The sequence below is a fragment of the Crassostrea angulata genome, chromosome 4, assembly GCF_025612915.1.
Source record: "Crassostrea angulata isolate pt1a10 chromosome 4, ASM2561291v2, whole genome shotgun sequence".
Taxonomy (NCBI): domain Eukaryota; kingdom Metazoa; phylum Mollusca; class Bivalvia; order Ostreida; family Ostreidae; genus Magallana; species Magallana angulata.
This window is the reverse complement of record NC_069114.1, coordinates 26,819,129-26,843,884: the sequence shown is the minus strand read 5'-3', so window position 1 is coordinate 26,843,884 and position 24,756 is coordinate 26,819,129. Positions and strand designations below refer to the sequence as shown.

The window sequence follows — 24,756 nt, the reverse complement described above, 5'->3', positions numbered from 1 at the left end:
TCATAAATAATGAAGATAAAATTCCTTAATTCTTTGATTCAGAATACATAATAAGGGGACTGTACTTGCATGGGGTTTTTATTTTTTGTCCTTCAACATATGCATATATATAAACATGTATTAAAATATAAATATATTTCTTTGCACTCATATTTAAAAAAAAACACAAACCAAAAAATCAAAATGCTAAAATATAAAATGAAGTCCAACCATGATAATATTTTGAAAAGTTGAAGTTTAAATGAACTGATGGGATGAGTTAAATGATAGTGTCAGTGATATACCTACAAATCATAAAAGTATGAATGAAACACCCTTGGGTATCTGAAGCATGACAAACATAATTCAATGCAGCAGAAGGCACATCAAGATAGATTATTAAACCTGATATCTCCGGAAGAATCACCTTTCAACCTCTTCTAATTCAATCATAAGGATGTCTCGCATTTTTATTTGCATTTTATGTAAAATTCTACAATTTACATATTTTGGAAAAGGGACAGGAAGAAGCTTCTTGGGACATTAAATGATGAGGCAGAGGTCAATTTAAATTTTATTTATTTGTGAAAACTTTCATTTTTTCAACATTTTTTAAATGACGTACATGGCAATAAATCAATTTGCCCTTTTAAATGCCAGGAGACTTAGCGAATCTTTATATTTCAATCATCACACATTTAACAAATAGGAGAGGGTTAAGTGTTTGGAACTCTTCTTTTGTGGAGGGAGGAATTAAAGAGCTCACTGGCTTCCTTAACAGGCCAGTGTTTGATGTATCTTTTGACAGTTTGATAGATATCAAATGGGACCATCCAACTGCGTTTTGTTTTCATTTGCCAAAATAGCCCTTCAAATTCTATACCCAGCAAATAAAAATGAAATGACTTCTTGAATAATCCACTTACAAAAAAGCTCATTGAATTTAGGCCAAGAGGTGTCTATCAATAAAATGCAGAAAAGGGGTATTTATCAAATTGAAAAAAGTCATCCTAAAGTCATGTGCCATCCTAACTCTTTTCAATGTTGATTATTTATCTAATTCACCCCCTATACCCAGGTTGACAAATATTTTTCGCGCTCCATTTAAAAGTAAACACATTCTCCCGAAAGCTCATTCCGTCTTATTTATCCGAGAACGGTCGCCTACTGTTTTAGTAGGCTAAGAATAGCGTCATGGTGCCTGGTTTTCTTTACAAATGATGAAAAAGGGATAGGGTAAAAGTTGTCAACGATGCAGACTTTAAGACTTTCACAGTATGAGAGTCTACAAATGAAATACCTGTCTTAACACCTTCTGTACGAAATATATCTCCTCCGTGTGCTCCCTATAAGAGCTTCTCAAGGTTAATAGGATTAACACAATCCTGATTTCTTATCAAAACCACTCGGCCAGATTAATTATTTAATATCCATATTCTTTTAAGATAATTTATTCGGAAACTTTTTGATCGAGTGTGAAATTAGCACGCTGCTTATAGGCTTTTTTGGACTAAATCCGTTTTTAAGTCTCTTACTCTGAGCTTTAATCTAGAGATTAGGAGATTGTTTTGACAATGTAAAGCCTTGACTGATGCCCTCCATATAAAGTCATTGTGTTTATTAAGAAATGAATTTACACTTCACCACTCTTAAGAAATTTGAAAAGGACACTTTACGACAATTAAGAGCCATTTAAGGGTCTTAAATGGCAGTAACAGCACTAATCACCCCCCCCCCCCCTTTTCCTTCCTCCCTCAAATAATGATAAAATCATATTGAAAAACATTAATAATACCATACTTCTATGCATGTATCTTTGTAATAAAAAAAAATGATGTCAGAATAAAAAAAGAAGTTTTATCACTTTAATGGATGATTTTGAGCCCATGGAATTCAGAGTTTTCTACATTTCTTCATTCATGAAATAAAAAAAAGAGAAACATTAATTCCATGAGATTTATGCTTGCATGCTACAAATCCAACTTTTGATTTGGTGTCCATATGAATGACGTAAAAGCACTTCAAATCACTATATATAGCATAAATCTATCCATTAAAGTAAGCTCATTGTATCACTGGGCATATTTGTTATGTCATAGACACAGTAATAATAATATAACAAAAATAATATAGACCATGAGAATGTATTGAAATTCAAATTTTATATGAACCTGAGACAAACAAATGTGTAAAATACAAATTTATTTGTCAAAATATGGACAAAGTCTATGGGTATCATTTATTCATTCATAGCAAAACATGTGCAATGCATGCTTATGAAGCATGTTAATTAGTATCAGAAAAGAATAATGGCATTGTTAATCAGAATAAAGTTTCTTTATGGGAAATGCATGGGCATGAGAATTTATGCAATTCCTTATTGACTGTCAAACTTGCTGGTTATGTAATATATATATACTGTACCCCCTGCAAACAAAGTTTTGTGGGGTATACCTGTAGAAGAATCGCATGGTCCGTCTGTACAGCTGTCAATCCATCTATTCTATTCTTTCAATCTTATCTGGACCATTTTTGTAGTATTTAATGGAGAATTGTTTGAAATTCTGACTTCATGTGGTGATTGCTACTGACCCCAGTGTGACCTTAACCTAAGGTCATTTGGACAAGGTCATTAGTAGTGTGTAAAAGGTGTGTAATTTGGTCCATAACTTGTTGTCAGAAGATCAGTAGATGTCCCAAACTCTTTACACAAAGATTGCTTATTATTGGAAGATGTGTCAATAAGGTGGTACAATATGCTCTCTCTCTCTCTCTCTCTCTCTCTCCAATTACTCTCACCTTGGCTTTGGCTCTCTCTCTCTTTTTCATTTACTCTCACCTTGGTTCTCTCTCTCCATTTACTCTTACCTTGGCTCTCTCTCTCTCTCTCTCTCTCTCTCTCTCTCTCTCTCTCTCTCTCTCTCTCCAGTTACTATTACCTTGGCTCTCTCTCTCTGCAGTTACTCTTACCTCGGCATAAACCTAAATTATTGCATGGATATAATGCACTGTTATTACATATTCAAAAAGATTAAAAAAGTAATTAACTAATTGTGTGATTTAAATTCTTATGTCAAAAAGCTCTCCACCCAAATGTAATGGACCAGACCTTGGGTGATGACTATCAAGTTTCTAGTTTTATTAAAATCATTACATTATTATTTTCACATATTAGTGCAAATTTCCATCCCCATTGAAGACGGACACTAGAAAATGTTTTAACCGACATGTAATTTCCGTAATTTAGATTTCTGCTGTCTCACGTTCTATTCAAACACAACACCGAAAGAATGTACCCCACACCACAAGACATACCACAGAAGTGGAAAAACACTTTGTTTACTTTGATCCCTAATCAGGTACAAAAGAGACATTTCACATTGTAAAATTAAAAATCTGTTTCATTGTTAAAATCTGGAATGAAATGTCGATCTGTGATTTAGGCTTGAGAGTGGCGAGAAAATGAACCCCCTCGGAGGTTTCCTTTATCCTAGATAAGCCCCATGGACAGCCAACTTATGGAAATATGACAAAGTTTTCACCCCCATTGTGGCAGCTGATTTCTTTGACTCGTTGTCTGTTGCAACAGGTGGCCAACTTCTCCGAATTGACAAGCAATGTAGCGTTTACATAATGTTTTTATAGTGCAGTCTTCCATTGACTAAATCAATATTTTGTTTGGCTTTTTTGAAAGTCAAGCAAGATTAAAGGTTTTTTAAAGTGCAAAAGAATATTTAAAAACTTGCAAAGATGCAAAGAAACATAACTCCGAACAATGTTTAGGATGGAAAGAAAGGGATTTTTAAGTTGTCTTTCCCTGCTTTGTCCTAGCCTAATCTAACCCCTTCAAAAAAATGTTGATGTGAATTGTTGAGATTTATAAAGTCATTATTGGAATGCCAGTTATAAAATCATCAGACTACAGAGCAAAGAGGTTCATTTATCTGTTTGTTTTTCTTTTCAAATCCACAGGATATTCTAGGAAAAAAATCTTCATTTAAAGAACAATTATATCTGCTCAAAAACGTAAATCTTAAGCTTTCTCTACGATAAATATGGCACCAGTGATTTTTTCTTCTTTGATCATTATTGGTATCAAATGTGATTTGACTTGCATGTACTTTTAATTAGAAGTTTATCTACATTGAAAGCTGGAAATGCAGTCAAGCAAGTGGACCACTTGCTCTATGTGGGGAAGGTCGTAAGTTCAACGCCTGGCAACAGCTGACTCATTTTTTTTTTTTTAATGATAGCAACTGTCTCTTCACCTAGAGTAATCAGAATGGTTTCATGTTCTAAAGAATATTCACACTGTAATCCACTATATCATAGGAGTAGGACGTGTGAATCATAAAAAGTTCTTTGATACCCTCATCCCTGTAGGATTTCAGTTATGCCTTTGAAATAAAATTTCTACCAAAACTGTGATAAAGTGATACCGTTAAAATGATTCAAGTTCACTAATAATTCTGTTTTTAGTTCAGAGGCTACTATTTTTACATCCTTAATTTTTTTTTTAGAACTGTACATAAACATAAAGGTTCATGTATTCAGAATTGTTAGAGTTAATTATTAAGCAAAGAAAAAATTGGAATAATTTAAACACGATAACAAAATTATGAATTAAAGAGGCTTTTGCATTGCATGTGTCCTCTTAAAAATCATCAGGGCAGTGATTGATTCAGCAGTGCTAAAATTATGGACCACCCTCATACTGATTCAATAGTTTGATCCCATTACAAGTACCTAGCAGTACCGGTATATAGAATTTCATAAGAATTAAAGAATCAAACTATTAATGTTGACAGTACAAATCTTTATTTTTCATAAATGTTCTACTTTAAACAGAATGAAGTAGAACAGGAGAAGGTATCTAAGTTATAAATTGAAGTGGACCAAATTGGTAGGGGATCAATTTTTTTGACCTCTGGACCAGCAACCATATGCAAGGATTGGACATATTAACTAGTCATCTCTTTAAAATCTACTGGGGAAATCATCACAGAAGATTGATTTTTCACTACATTTAAGCTGAAAAATGCAACAGTGAAATTAAAACCACTCCGGGAATGGTACCATCAATGGAAAACGGAAAAACTTATCGGACAGCCCTTTGCAAAAACTGTTTGGCTATTGTTAAACAAAAAACACAAGTACATTAAGTAAATTAATGACATTTTATTAACTGAATGAAGAGTATTACAATATATAACAAAATGATTAACATAAGACACTATTTTTTGAACAACTAGACATACACAGAAGCTGAAATGAATCTAGCTTAAACAAAATTGCTGAATTGCTTCTATATTAAAATCACGACATCACTTTACCTCAGAGTTCATTCTTACATTATTAAATAACAAAAAAAATATTCAAATCATAACAACTCATTAAAACAAAAGGTTTCTCGTGAAATGACTAAACCACTGTAAACACACCCTAAATGAACTTTAATTGTAAATGAAAAAAAAAGGATAACATTTTTTGGCAATCACCTTTCATAACATCAATATGCAAATAAGTTGGAAAATGATGCAATTCTAGAAAGCAATGTCTGAAGATGATCGAAGCCCTGCTCCAAAAATGAACCGAAATCAGGCTCTGCGAAAATCTGACCGCCCATAAGGAAACTCAGAATGAGGTGGATCTCCAAAACCAAGGAGTTAATGAAACAAAAAATACAACATGGACTGTAAACTGAAAATTAAATTAATAATAATAATAATAAATACAAAATGGGTGGTTTAAAACCACTCTGTAAAACACTACAGCCAAATAAAAGCATGTACATCAACATACTTTACAGACTTCCATGGAAAGTAAAATGATAAAAAAAAAAAGATCAGGACCAAATTATTGATTTCAATTGATCATGTATACCGGTAAAAAAAAAATACTATTATTAACAACTTGGTACAAGTTTCATCAAAAACAGAAATGTCTCTTCCACTGAATGAAATGTTATAAAACATCTATTTGGCAGTTGATCCAATTTGTACAACCAAATTTTCACAACTTTTAACAGAAAAAAACCCAATTTCTACAACAATATTTAAGAAAAGAACAATATTCTTTGGACATGGGGAAAGGGAGATGCAGGATTTTAATTCTTTTTAAAAATTTTTTTAAATCAAATGATGAGGTCCGTCAAAGTTGACCGTGCTTCTGAACAAACAGCCCATGCTTATCATGGACAGGCTAATTGTCCCAATAAGACTTTTAGCACTACTCTAATTGGTATGCTTGTCGAATGTCTAAACTAGCCATTCCAATCTTCCATCAGTTTGTACAGAAAAAATTTCTGATTCACAGTTTCACAACCTTAAGATAAAATAGTTTTCAAAGTTTCAAATTCCAGTCCTGAATTTCACACATACCGAATGTTACGACAGTCACACCACTTCTTATACTGGCCTCCCACACCATTCCACCCACAGCTCTTGCCCCACCCACACAAATGTACCCACTTCACAATACATCCAAGGTACCCAACAACACTTGTGAATAAGAACGGTCTCTCCACAAGACAGGACAGGTTGCGTAAAAAACATTGACTGGATACAATCACTTAATACACTGTATTATCGGACTGCCTATTTCTGTTCAAATATCTTTGAACATGTCATGCCATGAACATGAACATGTCATGTTATTATGTTTTTTCCTTCTCTGGGCAAGGTTTGCCCTTGTGGCACATGTTAATACTGAGTAATAGAACACAGTCAGTAATCTCAGATGATATGGTACGTGAGAAGTCATCTTGGAGGTATCGAACCCTGTAGCCTTCCTCAAAATTCACACCTCATCCTCAAAGTTCAAAGTTCACACCTCGTCCTCAATGTTCACACCTCGTCAGGGAGGATGGTGATCATCAGACGCCTCTCTGGCCAGCTGTAGGTTTTCGGACACATGATCTATGAAAAACAAACAAATCCAGTGATATTAAACTGATCCATCACTATAGTATCTTGTGTTTAACACAAGATCAACATCTTAAGTCAATTGTGACAAAGGCCTTATTGCATAATGATTAACACTATAGAAGTTTAAAATATGGAATAATTTTTTTTTTGATGAACTGAATTTTCTTTTTTTTTTTGTCTTACCTCATCTGGATGTACAAGTTCCTCTGTGTCTACTATCATTTCTTCAATAAAATCATCCGTCAACAGCACCTGTGAAAATAAACAGTGAAGGGGGGGTAATTCAAACTTCCAAACTAAAATACCAAATGTCCTAAATAATTACACTCAAGTCATTCTTGTCCTAAATATTTGCACCATGACCAGTTCCAATAGACAAAATACATTATTGTAGAATAAAAGTTCTTTAAAAGTTTGAAAATCAAAGGAGGGGAAGTGAAGTTGTTGAGTAAGGCTTATTTTTAGAACATGATTGTTTACACCTACCTGTAACCAAGGACCATGTGCAGCAAAGGGGTGGTTCTCGTCAGCTATAGATCCGTTCACACTCGTCGAGACCAGAGTGACCGCTGTGTCATTCAGCGCACTCATGAACGTGAAATGTCGGCCATGGCGAAGCCTCCCCTTCAGAGCTAGGGGAAGAAGAGATCCGGCCTCCAAGTTAAACTTCAAGTGGACAAAGTCCAGTGTTCGTGTCCTGAGCAGTTCTGTTGGTCCCTCACTGCTTCCTATGCTGTCAAAGGACTGTTTTCTTCTAGTACTGGTGTAAAAGAAATAAAAATTCTGATTAACATTTCCATTTTTTTCATTTTGAGAACATTAAAGCAGACTCATTTCAAGGCCTTTTATGTTGGAACTTCAAAGAAATTCCATTTTTTACTTGCTTTAATCAAGAAAGTAAAAGAACAAAATTCAACTTACTTGTCATATTCAAACTCCCGTGAATCTCGTCGTGGAAACTGTAGTCCCTTTTGAAGGGTTGCTTTTATTTGTTCTGATTCTGAATAAAAAGGAAAAATACATTATAAAATTTGAATAAATTTCAGATTTAAGGCTAATGAATAAGCAAACTGCCTATTTGGCTCATAAATTAAAAACCAAAGTTTTCTATCAGGTTGTCTTACCAAAATCGGAAATTCTGGGTCTGTCTATTTCATTGCTGTTCCTTCGCTCATCAACTGTCCTGTTGTCCTTCATATCCTCATTGTAATAATCGTCACCGTTTTCGCCTGGCTCTTCCCAAGAACACCGACTGTTGACTCCACTCAGATTTGAGCCTTCAGTTTCGATTCCTTGTTCCACTTGGTCCTGTAAATCACATTCAAATCAGTAAATAAACAGATAAATTGTTACTCCTACATTTATTTCAGCGCTTAGTTTATCTCTTTTTTCTTAGATTGAAATACTTCACATAACAGTTGCTGTGTATATAATATATGCTGAAGATTGATTAATTTAAAAAAAAAAAGTTTTTACCTGCAAATGAGGTTCTACTTCAAAAATTGTTTCCCCTCGCCTCATGTCTGTGATAAGCCAGGGCCCTCCCGCACAACCCTGTGATCTGATTAACTCGATGACCCCAGGGCCATTCCAGTGCTGGGCAGCCCTTAGCTCCTCCTCACAAACCCCGATGATCTGGACAAAGTTGACGACTCCAAAGGGCGTAGTGATGGGCAGGAGTTGGGCGTCCTCGGCCATCAGCATGTGCTGAATCCGCGACTCACTGCCATCCAGGGGCATGTGCCAGGGAACATGGTCACCACTGTATAGGATGTTCTCTGTGTCACAGGGAAAAGAGGGAGTCAGTAAGAGTACAAGTGTCAAGATAGAGTAAAGTCTTTTGTTGACAATTCTTAGCTTGGTTAAGTTTAGGTTGAAAGACACATATTGAGAAAAGACTCCATATGAAAGGAAGCACGTACTCTATGATGATGTTAATTCATTTTTTAGTTTTCGATAAAAATGAAAGAAGGTAGACATTGCTCATTTTGTTAAAAAATAGACTTGACACCATGAAGTTATTAATTATCTGATATTTACCTGTTTGGAATACATATCTGGCCAGGGCTTGCATGAGGGTAGCTGGCCAGGTAGGGGGGTTTGTCTCCCCACTCTCCCGCTTCAGTCTAAATGTCAGTTCAAATCCAAACCCACTTGGACCTTCGTTAGTATTGCACCTAAAGTTATGGCTGAAAGCACAAAAAAAGTTATAATTGAATTTTTTTAAATGAACTATACTTTAAAACACCAACTATTTAAAATATGAAATAAAAAAACAAAACAAAGTATAACATCAGACACTTATGAAATTTTAAACTGCAATTATTATATAGATGAGAGAGAGAGAGAAAGAGAGAGAAGTTGTACTTACTCATGGACACGTCCATCACCATGGAGATCAGACAGACCGTAGCTGATGTAATGCCAGTGAGGGGGGATGCCCCGGTTCTCATCCCCGGGGTTGGCATACATAGAAATGTAATCAAGGGGGTCCGGCCCACCCAACCTGTGAAAAAAACAATGAATAATGAAGTAAATCAGATAAGAATATGGGAGTTTTTTGGGTTTTTTTCCAATTTTTATAGATAAATCAAATGCATCCAAGTTGCCTACATTTTTTTTTTTAATTAGAATAAACCAACTTAGTATTTCATACGGTAGATAAGAATGCAAAGAAAATGCTTCAATTTCCCCTTAGAATGGGAAAAGGTCAATTTAATTATGATACCAAACTTAAAGCCAAAGTGAATCTATGACCATATTTTATAATTCAATATTTGCTTACAACATGTACAAGAATATTCTATGCGCAATGCAGGTTTTTAATCTACATTTTAAATTTCCCGCAATTACAAGTCTTGTTCGGTCAAATTTGACATTTCATCAAATTGTTGTCAAAATTCCAGCTATTCTGAGCAAATGACAAAAAATTGACTTAATTTTAAATTAATTATGGCAAAAAAACAAAATTTAATTGAATAAAAAAAAAATAGGTATTGGTAAACAAATTAACAATTTATACTAAAAATAAAAGACCGCTAAACCTCCACTAAAGTCAATCTAAATCACTTCCATATAAATTTCATTCAAACATTTTTTCTTTCCTTTTCTCAAAGAAATTTAGAAAATCACTTGCAAATACCTTGCGACTAGATATGGTTGTTTCATGATGTGTTTTCCCAAAGAGAAAAATCCACTCAAATGAAGATATTAGATTAAATGCATTAAAATATAAGTCCCGTCTAACAGCAACATGCTGTGCGTCTGCTTTCTATTCCACAAAATGAAAAATATTCCCTCTCCAGCGTCAACATTGAAAGTAGGTCACCCCCACCAAAAATTTAAATGTCAACATTTTCAATACACCATCTCCCAAGTGGCCAACACCTACCAATGATTAAAGACCCCCTACGGCTGCTTAGTTGTGGTGATTGCATCGATAACATTCATACGTAGGTAAACGCTCGAATACCTGAGCGTTTACACAGGCGATCCGAGCTGGATCAATAAAGGGGCCCCCATCGAGACCACCTCCCTTACGGTGAGAAAACAAACCCAGTGGTGGTCCCGAACCACACGCCGGTCATGAACAGCTATCTCTAACTCAGTCTATTCCTCGCCTTAAAATTGACAAAGCATTATCTGCGGAGAGATTTATTCCTATAATTGACTTCAATGTGGATTGCTCCAAAACACTTTATGGGATGAAAGCACTTGTGACACCGCCATTCAGAGGAATGTAATTCATTTTTTTGGACATTAACAATACGAGGTTTATTACCATTTCTTACCCCCTTGCTGCGGACGGAAAACTATGGTCTATTTTGTTGAAGTGTCGAACTACTACAGACCAGAACCCCAATAAATATTTTGTTTGACTGCAGGGACAACTTGTCTATGAATAGAATGAAACACGCGAGATGTTTGTGCAGATTATTAAATTCCATAGATTTGAATACACCAGTGGATTATTCAAATATGATGGTACAAACTCCGACTTCAACACATAATGTTACTGGATATATCGCTTCATGTATAGCCCACAAAATACATGTACATGTACCTGACAATGTCTTTGATGAATCCATTTATTTAAGAATAAACAGCAATTTGAAAAGTTCACCAGGTGAACTTTTTAACATTGCAGTTTATTACTTATATTTACGTTTGAGAAAGAGAAATCGTTCAGAACTATTAATATTACCAAGATTTTATGCTTATAATAATCCAAGCGACAAGCGATAAGTGAGTGCTATGATCATTGTGACGTCACGAAAAAGTCCATACAAAATTGAACGTTTTTCGCTATTCTATAGGTTCATATAAGGAAACATATTTGCAAATGTAAATATAAGAGTGTGATGAAATATACAAAACTGTATGAGAATACTCTGTAATATGTGCAAACATTTTAAGTCTGTGTTTTTAAATTAAAATTACTGCATAGAAAATTCAAATGAATATAAATAACAATGGCCTGCAAATAATATCAAATCATAAAAAGATTTGCTAAAGATTTTTTTTTATTGTAAAATTCATATAGTTCACTGTATTCAGGTTATTCAAAACTGCCAATGATTTCATTTCTGCCCAATCAGACATGAATATTAATATTTTACCCCCTTTTAATAACCACTAATTACTGGCCATCTTCAGTTGTATTTAATTTAAGAGAGGTACATTGTAACAGTTGTATATAAAGAGAGATAACTCTATTTTTGAATTGGGGGCCCCAATTTAAATTAATGAGGGTGAAATGGATAGAAATACCGGTACAAGAACCTGTAAACAATGACTGCTTCTAATAAGCATAAAGTAAGATTTATAAAACCGCTACTGTTAAAACCATTTCTTTGCATCAACTTATTGCACTTCTAAGGGCATGAGATAATACACCAGTACATGTATACATGTAGTATATAATTTTCATTACAGTCCCTATCAGCTAAATTAAAAAAAAATATATTTTTTTATAATTGAACAAAAAAGTAGGATCTACAGTGTATGAGAAAAATATAAAAAGACAATAAATTCCAGTTTTTATATTTGAATGTATTCATGTATCTGCAAACTATTGCCTGAAATTCATCCCCCCATCCTTCTTGTAAGATTTTTTATAGTTGATGCCACCTTCCAAGAAAGATTCTCAAAGCTGATAATTATATTAACATATGAATGGGCGTGGTATCCAATATAATTAAAGATCTGTTTGAACTACAACGTACTTTTTGATCCATAATTGTTTTAATGAGGTATACATGTGAACTACAGATTACCTATTACGTGAAAGGAAACTCTCCGTGGGGTTCAATAGCACAACAAAGAGATGTACACATATATGTATATATATATATACACACGTATTATTAAAATATGATTTATGACGTCTTTATATATTAACAAGTTTTCCTTGCGGAGATAGACAGTTTGCGTCAGAGGGGGACGGGTGGGTCTGAGAAGTGACCTTCGGGGGTTTATAAGTGTCGTGTTTATCGCTGTAAAGTTTTATAATATATTTCATCAACAGTTGGAGAGCTAATTAAGAAACAATTACTAAAGAATCACCTTCAAGTCAATAAATGTGGGCAGCATTCCACAGCTGCATCAAAGCCGTAATAACATCTATGATAATTAATAATGAACCATTTGTACCAAGGTACCTGTCTAAATTTTCAATCACAAATAGATATATATGTAGGTGGTGTAAGGAGGTAACTTTATTACGTAGATACAGGTCAATAAAACTATCTCTGCAATAATTTTTTATTATTTTCTGCTCAACAGATGTTCCTACGTTTAAAAAAAACATCAAACACATATTTCACACTGAATTACGACAAATCTACCAGTAATCTAAATAGACATGTTACATACAAAAGAAAAAAAAGTTAGCAGTTTAAAAGTGAATGTCTTACAAAATCTTGTGTCACTGATCTTGGAACAGAAGTTTCTTCGCCGAGCGAGAGCACCATTGTCTATGATTCATAATTGCGGCATATTCAATTTCAACCTGAATTCATATTGACGTCAAAGACGTATCAGATTATCAGCTGTTTGTATACTTCATGTCCCTGTCATCTCATTGTTCAAAAGCTCCAAACATATCTGACTGGTATTTTACTTTTGTATGATAATTTACATCACTGAATCGTGGTCTATATGATCTTATGCCATTAATACTAGGATTTATATATATTTACGTCTACTGCATTCTTTCTCTCTAATTTTTTTTTATGGAATTCCAATTGTGTTCATACCACATTAAATATGGCAAAACCAAATCACAATCGAACCAGTTTCAATCAATTTGCAATTGTCCACCAATGAACATATGCATCCTTAAAGTTTTTAAAATTTGCCTTCAAACGTTTATTTAGGAGTGTTCAGTTCATCAAGTGCCAGGAAAAAAAACAAAGAACCTAAACCCTATGATAAGTAATATGTACATCCATTGTGAAAATGGTGTATTATTTGGTTGACCATGCATTTAGATTTTTGTAATCTACAAAAATTGGCTGCATTGTGATTGAACAACAGACAGACTTCAGTGATCTTACTTTCTATGGATAACTGAAGAGATTCATAGGTGTAAATATTAACAATGAAATGCTTTTTTTTTGGTGATTCATTTGCACTATGAAGGTAATGATCAGTGCAGAAAAAATTGTATTAATTTTTTTCTGCAATGATAATAGATTATATAACTACATAATTTCTGTATCTTCATACCTGCATGAACCACCAAACATGCCAAAGAAAGTGTATTTCATTTCTTATTAAGAACAATTTCAAAATTCTTGTCGACTTTTTTGGTCCCTCCTCCGGAAGTGGAAAATATCATGTCTAAAATTTAACCCTAATATCATCATCATGACCATACCGTATTTTCAAAGATATTCATGACAGCCTTTCAGAGCCCAGAAGTACCCAGATGTCAACCATTCCCCATCATACTTAAAGTTAATCTGGTGCCCAAGGATAAAAGGCCTTACTTGACATCAGAACATAATAGTATTCCAGCACTAACATGAAAATCTGCCGTTACAAGTACACTATCTCTCAAGTTCATAATTTGAATGAAAAAATTATAACAAACTGACATGGCGTTGAATTCTGTAAGGGTATCATAATGTTACACATTTGTAGTGTCCTTTATTTATAGGACGATACTGTAGATTTCTCTACTAATTGATACTGCATGGTCAAAGGGAAAATTATGTACGGTAAGTTAGAAAGTTCCAATAATTCTTAAAACATCAAATATTTTGGGGCAATTGGATTTGACTGTCCTCACTTTCATAGCTCTAGAACAAGTGCAAATCAATCTGAATCATGTGTATTCAAATCGATTTAATGTGTCAAAATCAAGGGTCACACAGTGAATGCCAAAAAATATTATCTATAACTGAATGGCAAAAGTCCAGGTTCAAAAATCCATGTCAGAATGGTCCTCATCGAACCGGTGCCTGCTAGCATTTAACAATCAATAAATGGGGGGACTTGTTAATATTTGATTTTTTCAAAGTCTAATAGTCAACCCTTCTTTTTCTTGTAAAAAATGAAATGACATTGAAAAGGACATACTCATCAAAATCTAAAATTAAAATCAAAGCCACTGAATTAGTCAACTTTTCTTTTTCTTGTAAAAAATGACATTGAAAAGGACATACTCGTCAAAATCTAAAATTAAAATAAAAGCCACTGAATTGCACATTAAAAAATTCATTTTGGCAATGTGCATGCAGCTCAATCAAATTTGTTAATACATGTAGTGCTTATTGTAAATCTTAAATATGAAAATGCACTTTACAAGTTAATTCAGGCTCCAATGATTACATCAATTTTTTTTAAACGTAGCAGTCTTCTACTATGCCAAAAAATAAAAATACTGTAACAAAACTTATGAATTTTCCTTAAAAAAAAAATTCATATCTACACCAAATCAACCAACTTAATTGTAATAAATGCTTGTAACACTTCAAAAGATCTTTACCAACTAGACACTCAAGAGCTGTCATTAATAGATTTGATATACATCATGTATCAATGCATTGCTGATGCAAATTGTTCTTATACAATATGAATACATTTCTTACTTAAAATATGTTTCTAATTTGTGTTTCATAAATCAATCATAAAAATGAAGTATTGTCCAAGATTAATATTAATTTAGTTGACAATATTGGTGAAGCTAATAAGCCATCACAATTGAATATAGGATGAATGGATTTTGACTGGGAGTGAATTCCTTTAGGTTAAGGTAAGAGTAATGAATTTGACCTCACTGTAAGTATATGAATTTGTTTAAAGGTTGTAGCTTTGTCTCTGTAACTGTGTTTTAGTGTATTGATACATCATTCAATACTTTTAATGATCCAACTTTATATCAATATGAAGGTTCATCAATGACAACTCTGACAGTGAAATTCAACTCTGATTTCATGTCAATGTCTACATCAATGTCCGTATTAGCCCTACTTAGTCACTGAGCAATTCAGCAAATTCAAAATGTAGATTATTTAAAATGATAAGTTAAGTTATGACTTTGTTATGAAACTTGATTAAATATCACAACAAACAGGCCAACATAACTCTAAGCAATCAAACATCCAGCATGGAAAACTATTTCTCTCTTCAGAAAGTCTTTCTACATAACCAAGTACTATAGGATCCGATGACAGCATAGTCGGAACAAAGTAGTAATAGTAGTGTGACAAACCTGTGGGTTTGGATTACAGGATAACAGATGGTTTCTTAAATCTTTCTCAGTAATTTCAATCAGAAAATCATTCTTAATGTTCTTTGACATTTCGATTGTGCTATTGTTATAATATATATTTCATCATAAAAAATTGTCAATGAGTTTTAATTTTTCCCATGGCTCTGTACTAAAAGTGCCTCATTGATAGTTACTGACACCTACCTATTGAAGGATATAACCTAAGCATCTTTCTGTTACGGTATTAAATGTTTGAACATACACCAATTCGTGAGTTTTATATCAATTTGATTAAAGACATTTCTTTTTATTTTAAATGACATGTGCATTAGTTTGTAAACATATCTGCCATATTGAATCAATGGCATTCTTAAAATTTCACATATAAAAAAAATATATTTACCAATATTTGACCAAAGCGGTCACTTGCAAAGGGTTAGGTTGATCGGGGTACGTCCGGCGACATGCATTGTATATGGCCTCTAACCCCGGCGGCGTGACGGGGATAGAGGATTGTGAGTAGTTGGAAGAGTATACACTTTCCCGATCGTGTCGATCGTCCATGTTGTCGTTCGGCTGTCCAACACAATCCCAATTACTTTGGCCTCTCATAGGTTTAAATAAATATGTAATCTTCTAATCTAGTATTATTGGTCACATATTTCCATTAAAGCTGGATCTGTATCCCAGTTTTTCCAAGGAAAATAAAGGACGGTCTCTCCTTTTCAGAAGTTCGACATTCCCGAATCTCATAAACTGGTCCTCGTAAATTTTTGGCTAATACACGCAAAGGAGCACTGTGGAATGAACTGTTATAATATATTAAGTTTTAGTAAATTTTATTCGAAAGAAATTTTATAAGCAAGTTTAAAGAAAGTAAAAACAAATAAGTATGTCCAATATCAATATTGTTATGTCTGAGCATTTTAAAAATAACTTTGTATTTATAGCAACCTTTGTTTCAGAAAATTCGTTACGGAGAACCAGCAAAGACCACCCATGAAATCTCGCATGATCTCGTTAATATACTATGGGCGGATCAAGTGGGATGTTCCTGCCGCTCTTAAATGATTATCACGAAAGGACACACCTCTTAATTTACCATTTTTAATGAAAGTTGGATAAGTGACATTTTATGAAGTTTGTCTTGTAATGATTTTTAGCTATTTAATTCTACAATTATTTTGATCGAATGATTTTAAAAACAAAACCAAATTGGGCCTAAATATAACGTCTTTGGAATATCTAATGAAATATAAGAAGTTTCTTGTTTTGAAATTAATTGCCCGTACTACGTCTTTGACATATACGTAGTATTGAGGAGGGGGAAGGGGGTTGTCAGGCAGTACTGAAGTGAATGTTTAAGTGAGCTTTTCTGATTACCCATTGTCCGTCGTCCGTCACACCGTCTGTCTGTAAATTTTTCGCATTTTTTATTTCTTCTCTAGAACAACTAAACCAAATGCAACCAATCTTGGTACAAATCATCCTTATCAGAAGGAAATGTTAAAATAAAGGCCTAATCCTATTTTAAAAGGGTGTATGTCTTTAAAAGAACCTGACTGCACCAGAAATTTACAGAGTAATGCAGATTATAAATTGTTATTTAAACCGTGACCAATTTTGAATTTTCAATTGTTGAAACAATGACCCCAGGCGAACACTGCATGGCCTGTACCCGTTGCTGATTGTAATTAAGGAGGCTGGATGGTCAACACATTAACCATCAGATCTACCTAAAAAAAAAAGATATGATTTGAAAAGTTGTTAACTATTATTTGTGTTCATTAGTGTTATTTAGTGTTTATATTTTGTATAGAGCTCTTCCTACAAAGGATACAACGCAGTCTTAAAATAGCCACGTATATCATATAAATTGATTGCATGACGTCGTTTATCAAGATATAAATAATAATAATAATAATCACTTTTATAATTATGAAACTTTGGGGTGGTAAAACTTGTTTCTAAATTCACATATATATATATCCAATTAGCGCATTTTCTTACGCATGTCTTTTACCAGCTATAATTAATCATTTTAATAAGTAAAAGACACAGATCTTCCTTTGATGATCAAAATAATAGTTTCCGATTTCTTATTGGTTAACGGCTACAGAAACATTGATGCTTGTCATTTGAAGATCAAAGGTTTTCAAACACTCGATGTCTCCCACAAAGCAACAAAAACATGTCTATTCACATTATGCAATGGAAATTTAACAGTTACATAATACTTTCGAATAAACGAATAAATAAATAAATAAAAATACATCTACCGAGTATGATTCCCTCTATTTCTTACGGAAAGTTAAAGTTAATTCATAGCTCTATAGAAAGAGCCAGACTGAAATCTACAACCCCCGTTTATCATCTAAGAAAAATCACGGACTGCAACGAAAAATTCACGATGATGTCAGACTCAAATTCCCATAGTAGACGATTTTGGCTGTTTTTTTTTTTTTTTTTAATTAATGTATTGATATAATTAAGTAAATTAACAGTACTTCAGTGAATTTTTCTTACCTTATACAACCAATTTAATAACTTGTTAAACGAAAGATGTAAATATTAACAAGAAAATACTTTCTTTGATGATTCATGCGGGTTATGAAAGTATAGCGATCATTACACAGAAATTTCCATAAAACCCGCTAACGCGGGTTATGTATAAACTATTTTTTCTGCAATGTCGCCACCTTCATATCCCGCATGAATCACCAAAGAAAGCATTTTATTGTTTAAATGGAAGTGTCAGCCCATTAAACTTTTATTAAAAAAAAACACCCTTATCGTTTAATACCAAAAGAAATAAAAACAAAGAAGTTAATTTTACCTGACTATAGTCATACATGATACGTGTATGTATATAGTGTCATGAAATATCTTGGTCACTAATTGAAAATGTGCTTGATTTGGATCACCGGCTATACTTTGAAAAAAATTACGCATTTTGAAAATTTTAATTCAATGTGCTTAATTTTTAAAAGGGCGTTGCAACACCGCTGTCATCCAGTGATCTACATACTTATATAATAGTGTTGTGTTGTGCATGTACTATGCCTAAATAGTAGTCAGGGTTTGATACATAGTGCACGAGCCGGAGACTTAATTAAATTTAAGGATGTAAGTAGCGTGCGTTTGATGTAATATTTTGAAAAATTAGTGCGATTGTTTCTCGACTTTTTGCAATAATGCTGTTGTCATAGGCAAAATCCAATCGTGAGCCCTGGACCTACATTGAAATTAACGTTAAAACGGGCTTGGCCCCTGTGATTTTAGCGTCGTGAGTTCGAACCCCGCTGTCGGCGCTTGAAAGGTTTTCTTTGAAAATATTTGCCGTGCTCTATTTCGGCATAGTATGCTTACGCTATCTAAATCCTTTGATACTATGCGAAAATAAATAAGTATTGAATATTCAGTGACAAACTGACAGAAGGCATAATAATACTAAATAAAGTGTGCCAAGGCAATTTTGAAACGTCCAAATACCTATAAATTCATCAGCGGACATGGTGGGATCATGATTGGGATTTTTTTTCCAGTAACTGTATGAACACAATAGATAATTTTGTTAGAATAAGTAAACCAAAAAAAAAAAAAAAATACTCAGTAGATGTAAATTTTGTAAAATGGTATATTGGTTTATAGAATGAGGGTTATTTTTCGTGATTTATTGAAATATTTCGCTACATTGAAAACACGGAATATACGGACTGACGTCAGACTTCCAAATACACTGTAGTCGCTGCCAAATATGGAAGAAATGGCTCTTCTTTATATGTAACTTACTGATATACAGGAACAAAATACTAAAATCATATGAATGGTTTTTGAAAGATTCAAGGGGAATGTGAAACAATTTCAATGCAATACTTAAAATAAATTTTGGACATGTACTTTCCATGTATCATTTTGGGACAACATAACTTCAACCATTGAATATGACATGGATTTGCTTTGTTAAAATTTACCATGACAATACATATAATATTACTTGTTATGTTTTGTCTAGAGCAGCCATGTGTATTTACTAGCACATACCAACAATCCCTTAAAAAATATTGTAAAACTATATATAAACATAGATGTATAGCCTAATTCCAGATTTAATCATTTACAAAAGTCCTTATTTGATTAGTGCAGGAAAACAACTGAGGCAAGATTCTGTGATTTTATTTGTACCAGTAACATTTGTATATAATACAATTTGAATTTCATTCCTCATTAGAATAATTAATACATGTATACATAATCTGCTGTCATCAATAAGAACTTAAAAGACATACAACCATTAGTATACTAAACATTTAAATCCCTCATAACAGAAATAAAATAAAAGTCTCTATAATATAACTAAATAATCAATGTGCTAAATCAGGTAAAATATAATTATTTATGGCATATAACGTTATGGTATGACAAAGGAAAAAAAAAGTTGTTATTGATGAAAAAAAATTAAATTCAACTGTGTTGAAATAAATAATGCTCATTATTTAGAGATGAAATAAGAACAACCTAGCAGTCTTTATATGCCTTTACTAACTTCACTGCAAGATTTTGTGGGCAAAGAAAAAAAAAGACGACTTCAATTCAAAGAATTTCCTATCGAACAGACTCATGACCTATTTACTTGTCAATATACACTGCAACTGCAATACTGTGATGATCGAAGAAAAGAACAACCAACTAACAGAGAATTAAGATTAAGACTAGCTGGAGTCTGTCTTCATTACTACAATCTGTGTCCTCATAAATACCATATACCAATCGCAATTAATCTTAATATAAAGAAAACTCTATGTAAAAATCTTCAATAAATCATCATCATACAAACAGTACCTGTCAAAATTTTTTAACTGAATGCGTCATTTTATAAAGTTTGGAAAGAAAATGAGGATTTATCTTAATGAAGAAATGATAATCATGATTCATACAAGTAACGCCAGATCAGTGTCCAAGTGGGAACAATATGACACTTAACAATATATTTTACTTGCATTTAACAATTCACTCTGTTACATAAACATGTATTGCAATCTAATTGTGTGAATTTATGCTATTAGTCATAAATCCATTTAATCTGATATTTTCTTAATTTTACAGAACGTGCATTCAGTGTTCAGATACTTTAATAATAAATACACATAACTTTCATCATTCACACATTTTTTCTCTATCAGTTGTTCGCTAACAGTATATATTCATCCGACATCATTATTTCTTGAAAATTATTTGCAATAAATATTGAAAAACATTCACAAATAAATCTTTAAAACAATGGTATGAATAAATTTCTCTATTTATCACTCCTCTACAACTTTTTTTCTGAGAAAACCCGGCCCCTAGTGGTGCAAACAGTGCAAGAAGATACTAATACCATTTCTACATAAATATCTACAGTTGAAATTGAGTATATCTAACATAGATATCCCGAAAACCATGTGTATACTGAAGTGATGTTGAAGTCCGAATCACTGTCTCTTAACACTGTCTAGTTATTAACCCCTACTATCTGGAATCCTCAAATACATAAAAGTTTTTCTGCTCATCAAATAAAGCTCAAGATATCAAGGTTTGATTGATTGTATATTGTATAAATAATATAGTGAGTAAAACCATATTGTTAGTATGTTCCATTGTTAACATCCACTTTTAATGTTTACATTGATAACATATATATGATGACAAAAAAAATCCAACAGAATAAGATCAGCACTTGAGAGCATTTGGTCAAATTCAACAACAAATTGATAAGCACCATCTAAATAAAGTAATATAACCATACAACTAAATACCAGCTCTTTCTCTTTCAACAAATTTGATTAATGTTGGCAATAATATTTAATACTTGATTGATATAAAATAAAAATGAAAATACAAATAGGCAAATGATATAAATTGCACACAAAAAAAGAAATAAAATTTTAACCTTTGTTACATACACATAATCTGAGACAAGATCTCTATACCCTTTTAAGTCTTCCCAGTTTCAGGTATTCATATTATATATGCTGGTATATTACACATTTGCAACCCATTCTTACACTGTAGTCTTTAAAGGTTTTACTATCAATTAGTAACATACATATCGAAAGTTGTTATTAACCTTTATGTTATAACCAAGATTTAAAGCACTCCACCAACCTATAGTGTTTCTGTACTTATAAAACTATTCAACCTACTGGTCTCATCAGTTACAACTATGAGTATGATTATGCCATATCTTATTCATAAAAAGAATTTGACATTAAATATTTTTCCTTTTATAAGGTTCAACATCACAGTCTATAATTGTGTACACTATATAACCTCATTCTTTGCATCTTCTATACATAATATGCTGATGCAAAACATATACAGTTAGGTTTAAAAAAAAAAACCTAACAAGTTACAGTTTAAAGGTGAGTTTAGAAATTCCATTATCTGAATCTGTTTGTGGACAGAGAACACATGAGTTAGTGATAAATGTGATGGAGCAACAACTATCTCCCATAATACACTTTGGCCTTCTCCTCCTCTTCCTTAGTCCTCAGCAGGGCCACCATCTGATACACGTGAACATGCATGCCTTTTTAGGGCCAATAAGTTTTTTTTCCAGCCGTCCATCACAGACTTCTCAATACACCCAACTGACAGGCACCCACTGGGATGTGGTACTGACTTGGTCAATTGCCTGCTCCAATTTCCTGATAGTTTCATCAATATCATTGTTCACAATTTTCAAGTCAAAATAGTGTCCATAAGCTTTCTCCAGGAGCTCACTCTCTGTAGCTAATCTTTCCAAACTAATGTCCTGTTGAATGAGAGAGAAGTCTTGTGAAATCATTTGTGCTGTATTTTAATCATTTCTTTATTTACCCCAAAAATATTCAGCATTAATAAGGTAGATAATCATCTTTCACACATTTAATCTATCAATGAACTGATTTATTTGTGGATATCACTTACATCTAAATGGTTTCAAATTTTTAAACATTTTTTTCCTATACAGTCGCACCTGTTTTAAGGGGCCACTGTACAATAATAAGAATTCACTAGTCTAAACAATAAATTTAAATTTCAAGCTTGGGTTGAATAAAATATTGGAAACTGGTATATTGATCAAAACATGGATTTGGGTAGTCAAATAGTTGAAAATTAAAACAGCTAGATTACTATAGTAGGAAAGATGAAGCCACACTTTAAAGTAATCATACTTATAAGGCCTTATATATCTAGAGTTATAAATCACCACAAAATAATAAATAATCAAAGTCAAAATCAAATTTTTTTTTAAAGGTGTTGAGCAAAAACACATAAGGAAACAACACTAAATATGAAAAAAAAATTGTAAAGAAATATATAAGAGAAATATTATCCAAGGTGCAGATTATTTCTTTCAAAAAGACTGTACTTAAAAAGTATAGGTGTGCCAAAATCCATACAATCATACATGCAAGTTATCACAGTATAAATCACAAAATCGTTCATCCTAAAAGCACTCGTGAAATATATATTGATACACAGAGCTGTATAGGATTTAATTAACTGGTTGTTATAAGATGAATATCTTTGAAGCATGATCTCAACACGGGTTCTTGCCTATAATCCTAACTTACATTCATATCCTTTGTTTTTCGTAGTAGATGGTCATTGAAGCGGGGAGCTGCTATAAATACTACATAGGGTGCGTAATCAGCAGTGCGTAAAACTTTCAGTGCCTGAAAATTCAAATAATATGAAAAACCAAAAAATGCCATGCAGTGGTTCAAAAACTAAAATAATAACATATATATATACACATAGAGAGCCACTGAAAACAAAAGAGTATATACATGTAGTATAATAAAATATAAAAAAATCCCCTGGGCTGAGTATATTTCTATCCTTGAGTAGAAGAAAACTCTAAACAGGTTTAGATAAAATTTGTTCGTACCAACTTTAAAAAAAAAAATTTCAACAGCAGCAAGAATCTTGAAGGGACACACCCCCAAATTAGCCTCAAAACAAAACAAGAATTGCTATTAAAGAAAATGCTCAGCCCAGGGGGTCACTGAATATATAGAGACACAGACAACACTGATACAGGGGGGCAGAGACACGGTGTACCTCCTGCAGGGTGGCTATAGTTGGAGCTGCAATGAATACTATGTAAGGGGCGTACTCCCCATTCCGCAGTACACGGATAGCCTGCAACACAACGGTCAGTCAAATACGTCTTAATCATACAGTTACCCCACAAAAAAATTAATTCATAATCTTTTGCACGTTTTCTATAATTGTACATTATTAGAAAAATTCAATGTTTCATCTTCAACATTTTTCCATGTTCTATAATCATAGTCAATCCACAAATTATACATGTATGTTTCATCTCTAAAGACTTTGCATGTACCTTAATCATACATTATTAATAACTGTTCTCTAAAATCATATGGTTTAATAAATATGCTATTAGTATTATAACTGAGACATAACAAACATGAAATAATATATACAATTATTAATTTTTTTGTCTATAATTTCACTAATCATCACTGAATGATACCCAAGTGTTGAGCTGAAAATGAATAAATAAAAAATTTCATCATTTGGTAGAACCATTCTTAATTGCAAAACTAAAATTTCTACTAGCTCATCATGAATCAATCTTGTATTACATTGTGAGAGTAAAAGTTTTTATAGAAATAACATCCTAATATTACATCTTACTTTCTCTAAATATCTTACAATAGCGTTTTTTGTAACATTTGCTATCTATGACAGCCCTTTGTAATCTATGAAAAAAATATTGGTAAATGTCGACAAATTTTTTAGTTTTCGTGGTACAGTATAGTTACATATGTACTGCGTATGATAGTACCTGTGGTTCCACATCCAGAATAGCTATGAGACCTTTGGAATGAATCTGGCGGATTGTTTCTAACTTGGTTCCATACATGGCTTCCTCGTGCGTTCCATACTCCAAATACTCATTGGCAGCAATGTCTTTCATCATTTCTTCCTGTCCAACGAAGTAATAGTTCTTTCCATTCATTTCCCCTTCTCGAGGCGGCCGCGTCGTATCTGGAAATATCGAGCAAGAATTCGTAGAATGGTACTTGTACAGTAGAAAATTTTGAAGTGCCAGGAACAACACTCTTACAGTAA

At 32.9% G+C, this 24,756-nt stretch overlaps 2 protein-coding genes across 12 annotated transcripts in view; both read right to left on the bottom strand.

Annotated features, from left to right (window-relative positions):
• Nucleotides 1-5,142: 5,142 nt before the first annotated feature.
• LOC128180914 (suppressor of fused homolog) lies at nucleotides 5,143-16,405 on the bottom strand. 2 transcript variants are annotated; one of them, XM_052849113.1, is made up of 9 exons: nucleotides 16,028-16,405; nucleotides 9,277-9,411; nucleotides 8,946-9,094; nucleotides 8,382-8,683; nucleotides 8,030-8,213; nucleotides 7,827-7,905; nucleotides 7,392-7,665; nucleotides 7,089-7,157; nucleotides 5,143-6,896 (listed from the first exon to the last, which is right to left on the bottom strand). In XM_052849113.1, the coding sequence occupies exons 1-9, from the start codon at nucleotides 16,234-16,236 to the stop codon at nucleotides 6,825-6,827; spliced, it is 1,473 nt and encodes a 490-aa protein (XP_052705073.1). In that variant the 5' UTR covers nucleotides 16,237-16,405; the 3' UTR covers nucleotides 5,143-6,824. The 2 variants fall into 2 exon arrangements, with proteins under 2 accessions (XP_052705073.1, XP_052705074.1); XM_052849114.1 differs by lacking the exon at nucleotides 16,028-16,405 and adding an exon at nucleotides 10,048-11,287.
• Nucleotides 16,406-19,784: 3,379 nt separating this feature from the next.
• The window catches only part of LOC128179583 (peripheral plasma membrane protein CASK-like), an 81,454-nt gene continuing 76,482 nt past the window's right edge, over nucleotides 19,785-24,756 (bottom strand). For 6 of the 10 annotated variants that reach the window (XM_052847028.1, XM_052847030.1, XM_052847023.1 and 3 more), the window contains 3 exons: nucleotides 24,470-24,672; nucleotides 23,226-23,327; nucleotides 19,785-22,420 (listed from right to left, as the gene is read on the bottom strand). In XM_052847028.1, the coding sequence (XP_052702988.1) occupies nucleotides 22,244-22,420; nucleotides 23,226-23,327; nucleotides 24,470-24,672 (482 nt within the window). In that variant the 3' untranslated portion in view covers nucleotides 19,785-22,243. Of the gene's footprint in view, nucleotides 22,421-23,225; nucleotides 23,328-23,715; nucleotides 23,797-24,154; nucleotides 24,167-24,469; nucleotides 24,673-24,756 lie in introns of all 10 variants that reach the window. The other 4 variants (XM_052847031.1, XM_052847026.1, XM_052847033.1 and 1 more) reach the window with 2 other exon arrangements.

Excerpts from the sequence above, each read along its gene's own strand:
- LOC128180914 (XM_052849113.1), bottom strand. The coding sequence starts at position 16,236 with ATGAGAGGCCAAAGTAATTGGGATTGTGTTGGACAGCCGAACGACAAC. Across the intron at positions 7,906-8,029 it reads ACCCAGAATTTCCGATTTTG|AATCAGAACAAATAAAAGCA; the intron begins GTAAGACAACCT and ends CTTTTTATTCAG. Across the intron at positions 7,666-7,826 it reads CGGGAGTTTGAATATGACAA|TACTAGAAGAAAACAGTCCT; the intron begins GTAAGTTGAATT and ends CTTTTACACCAG.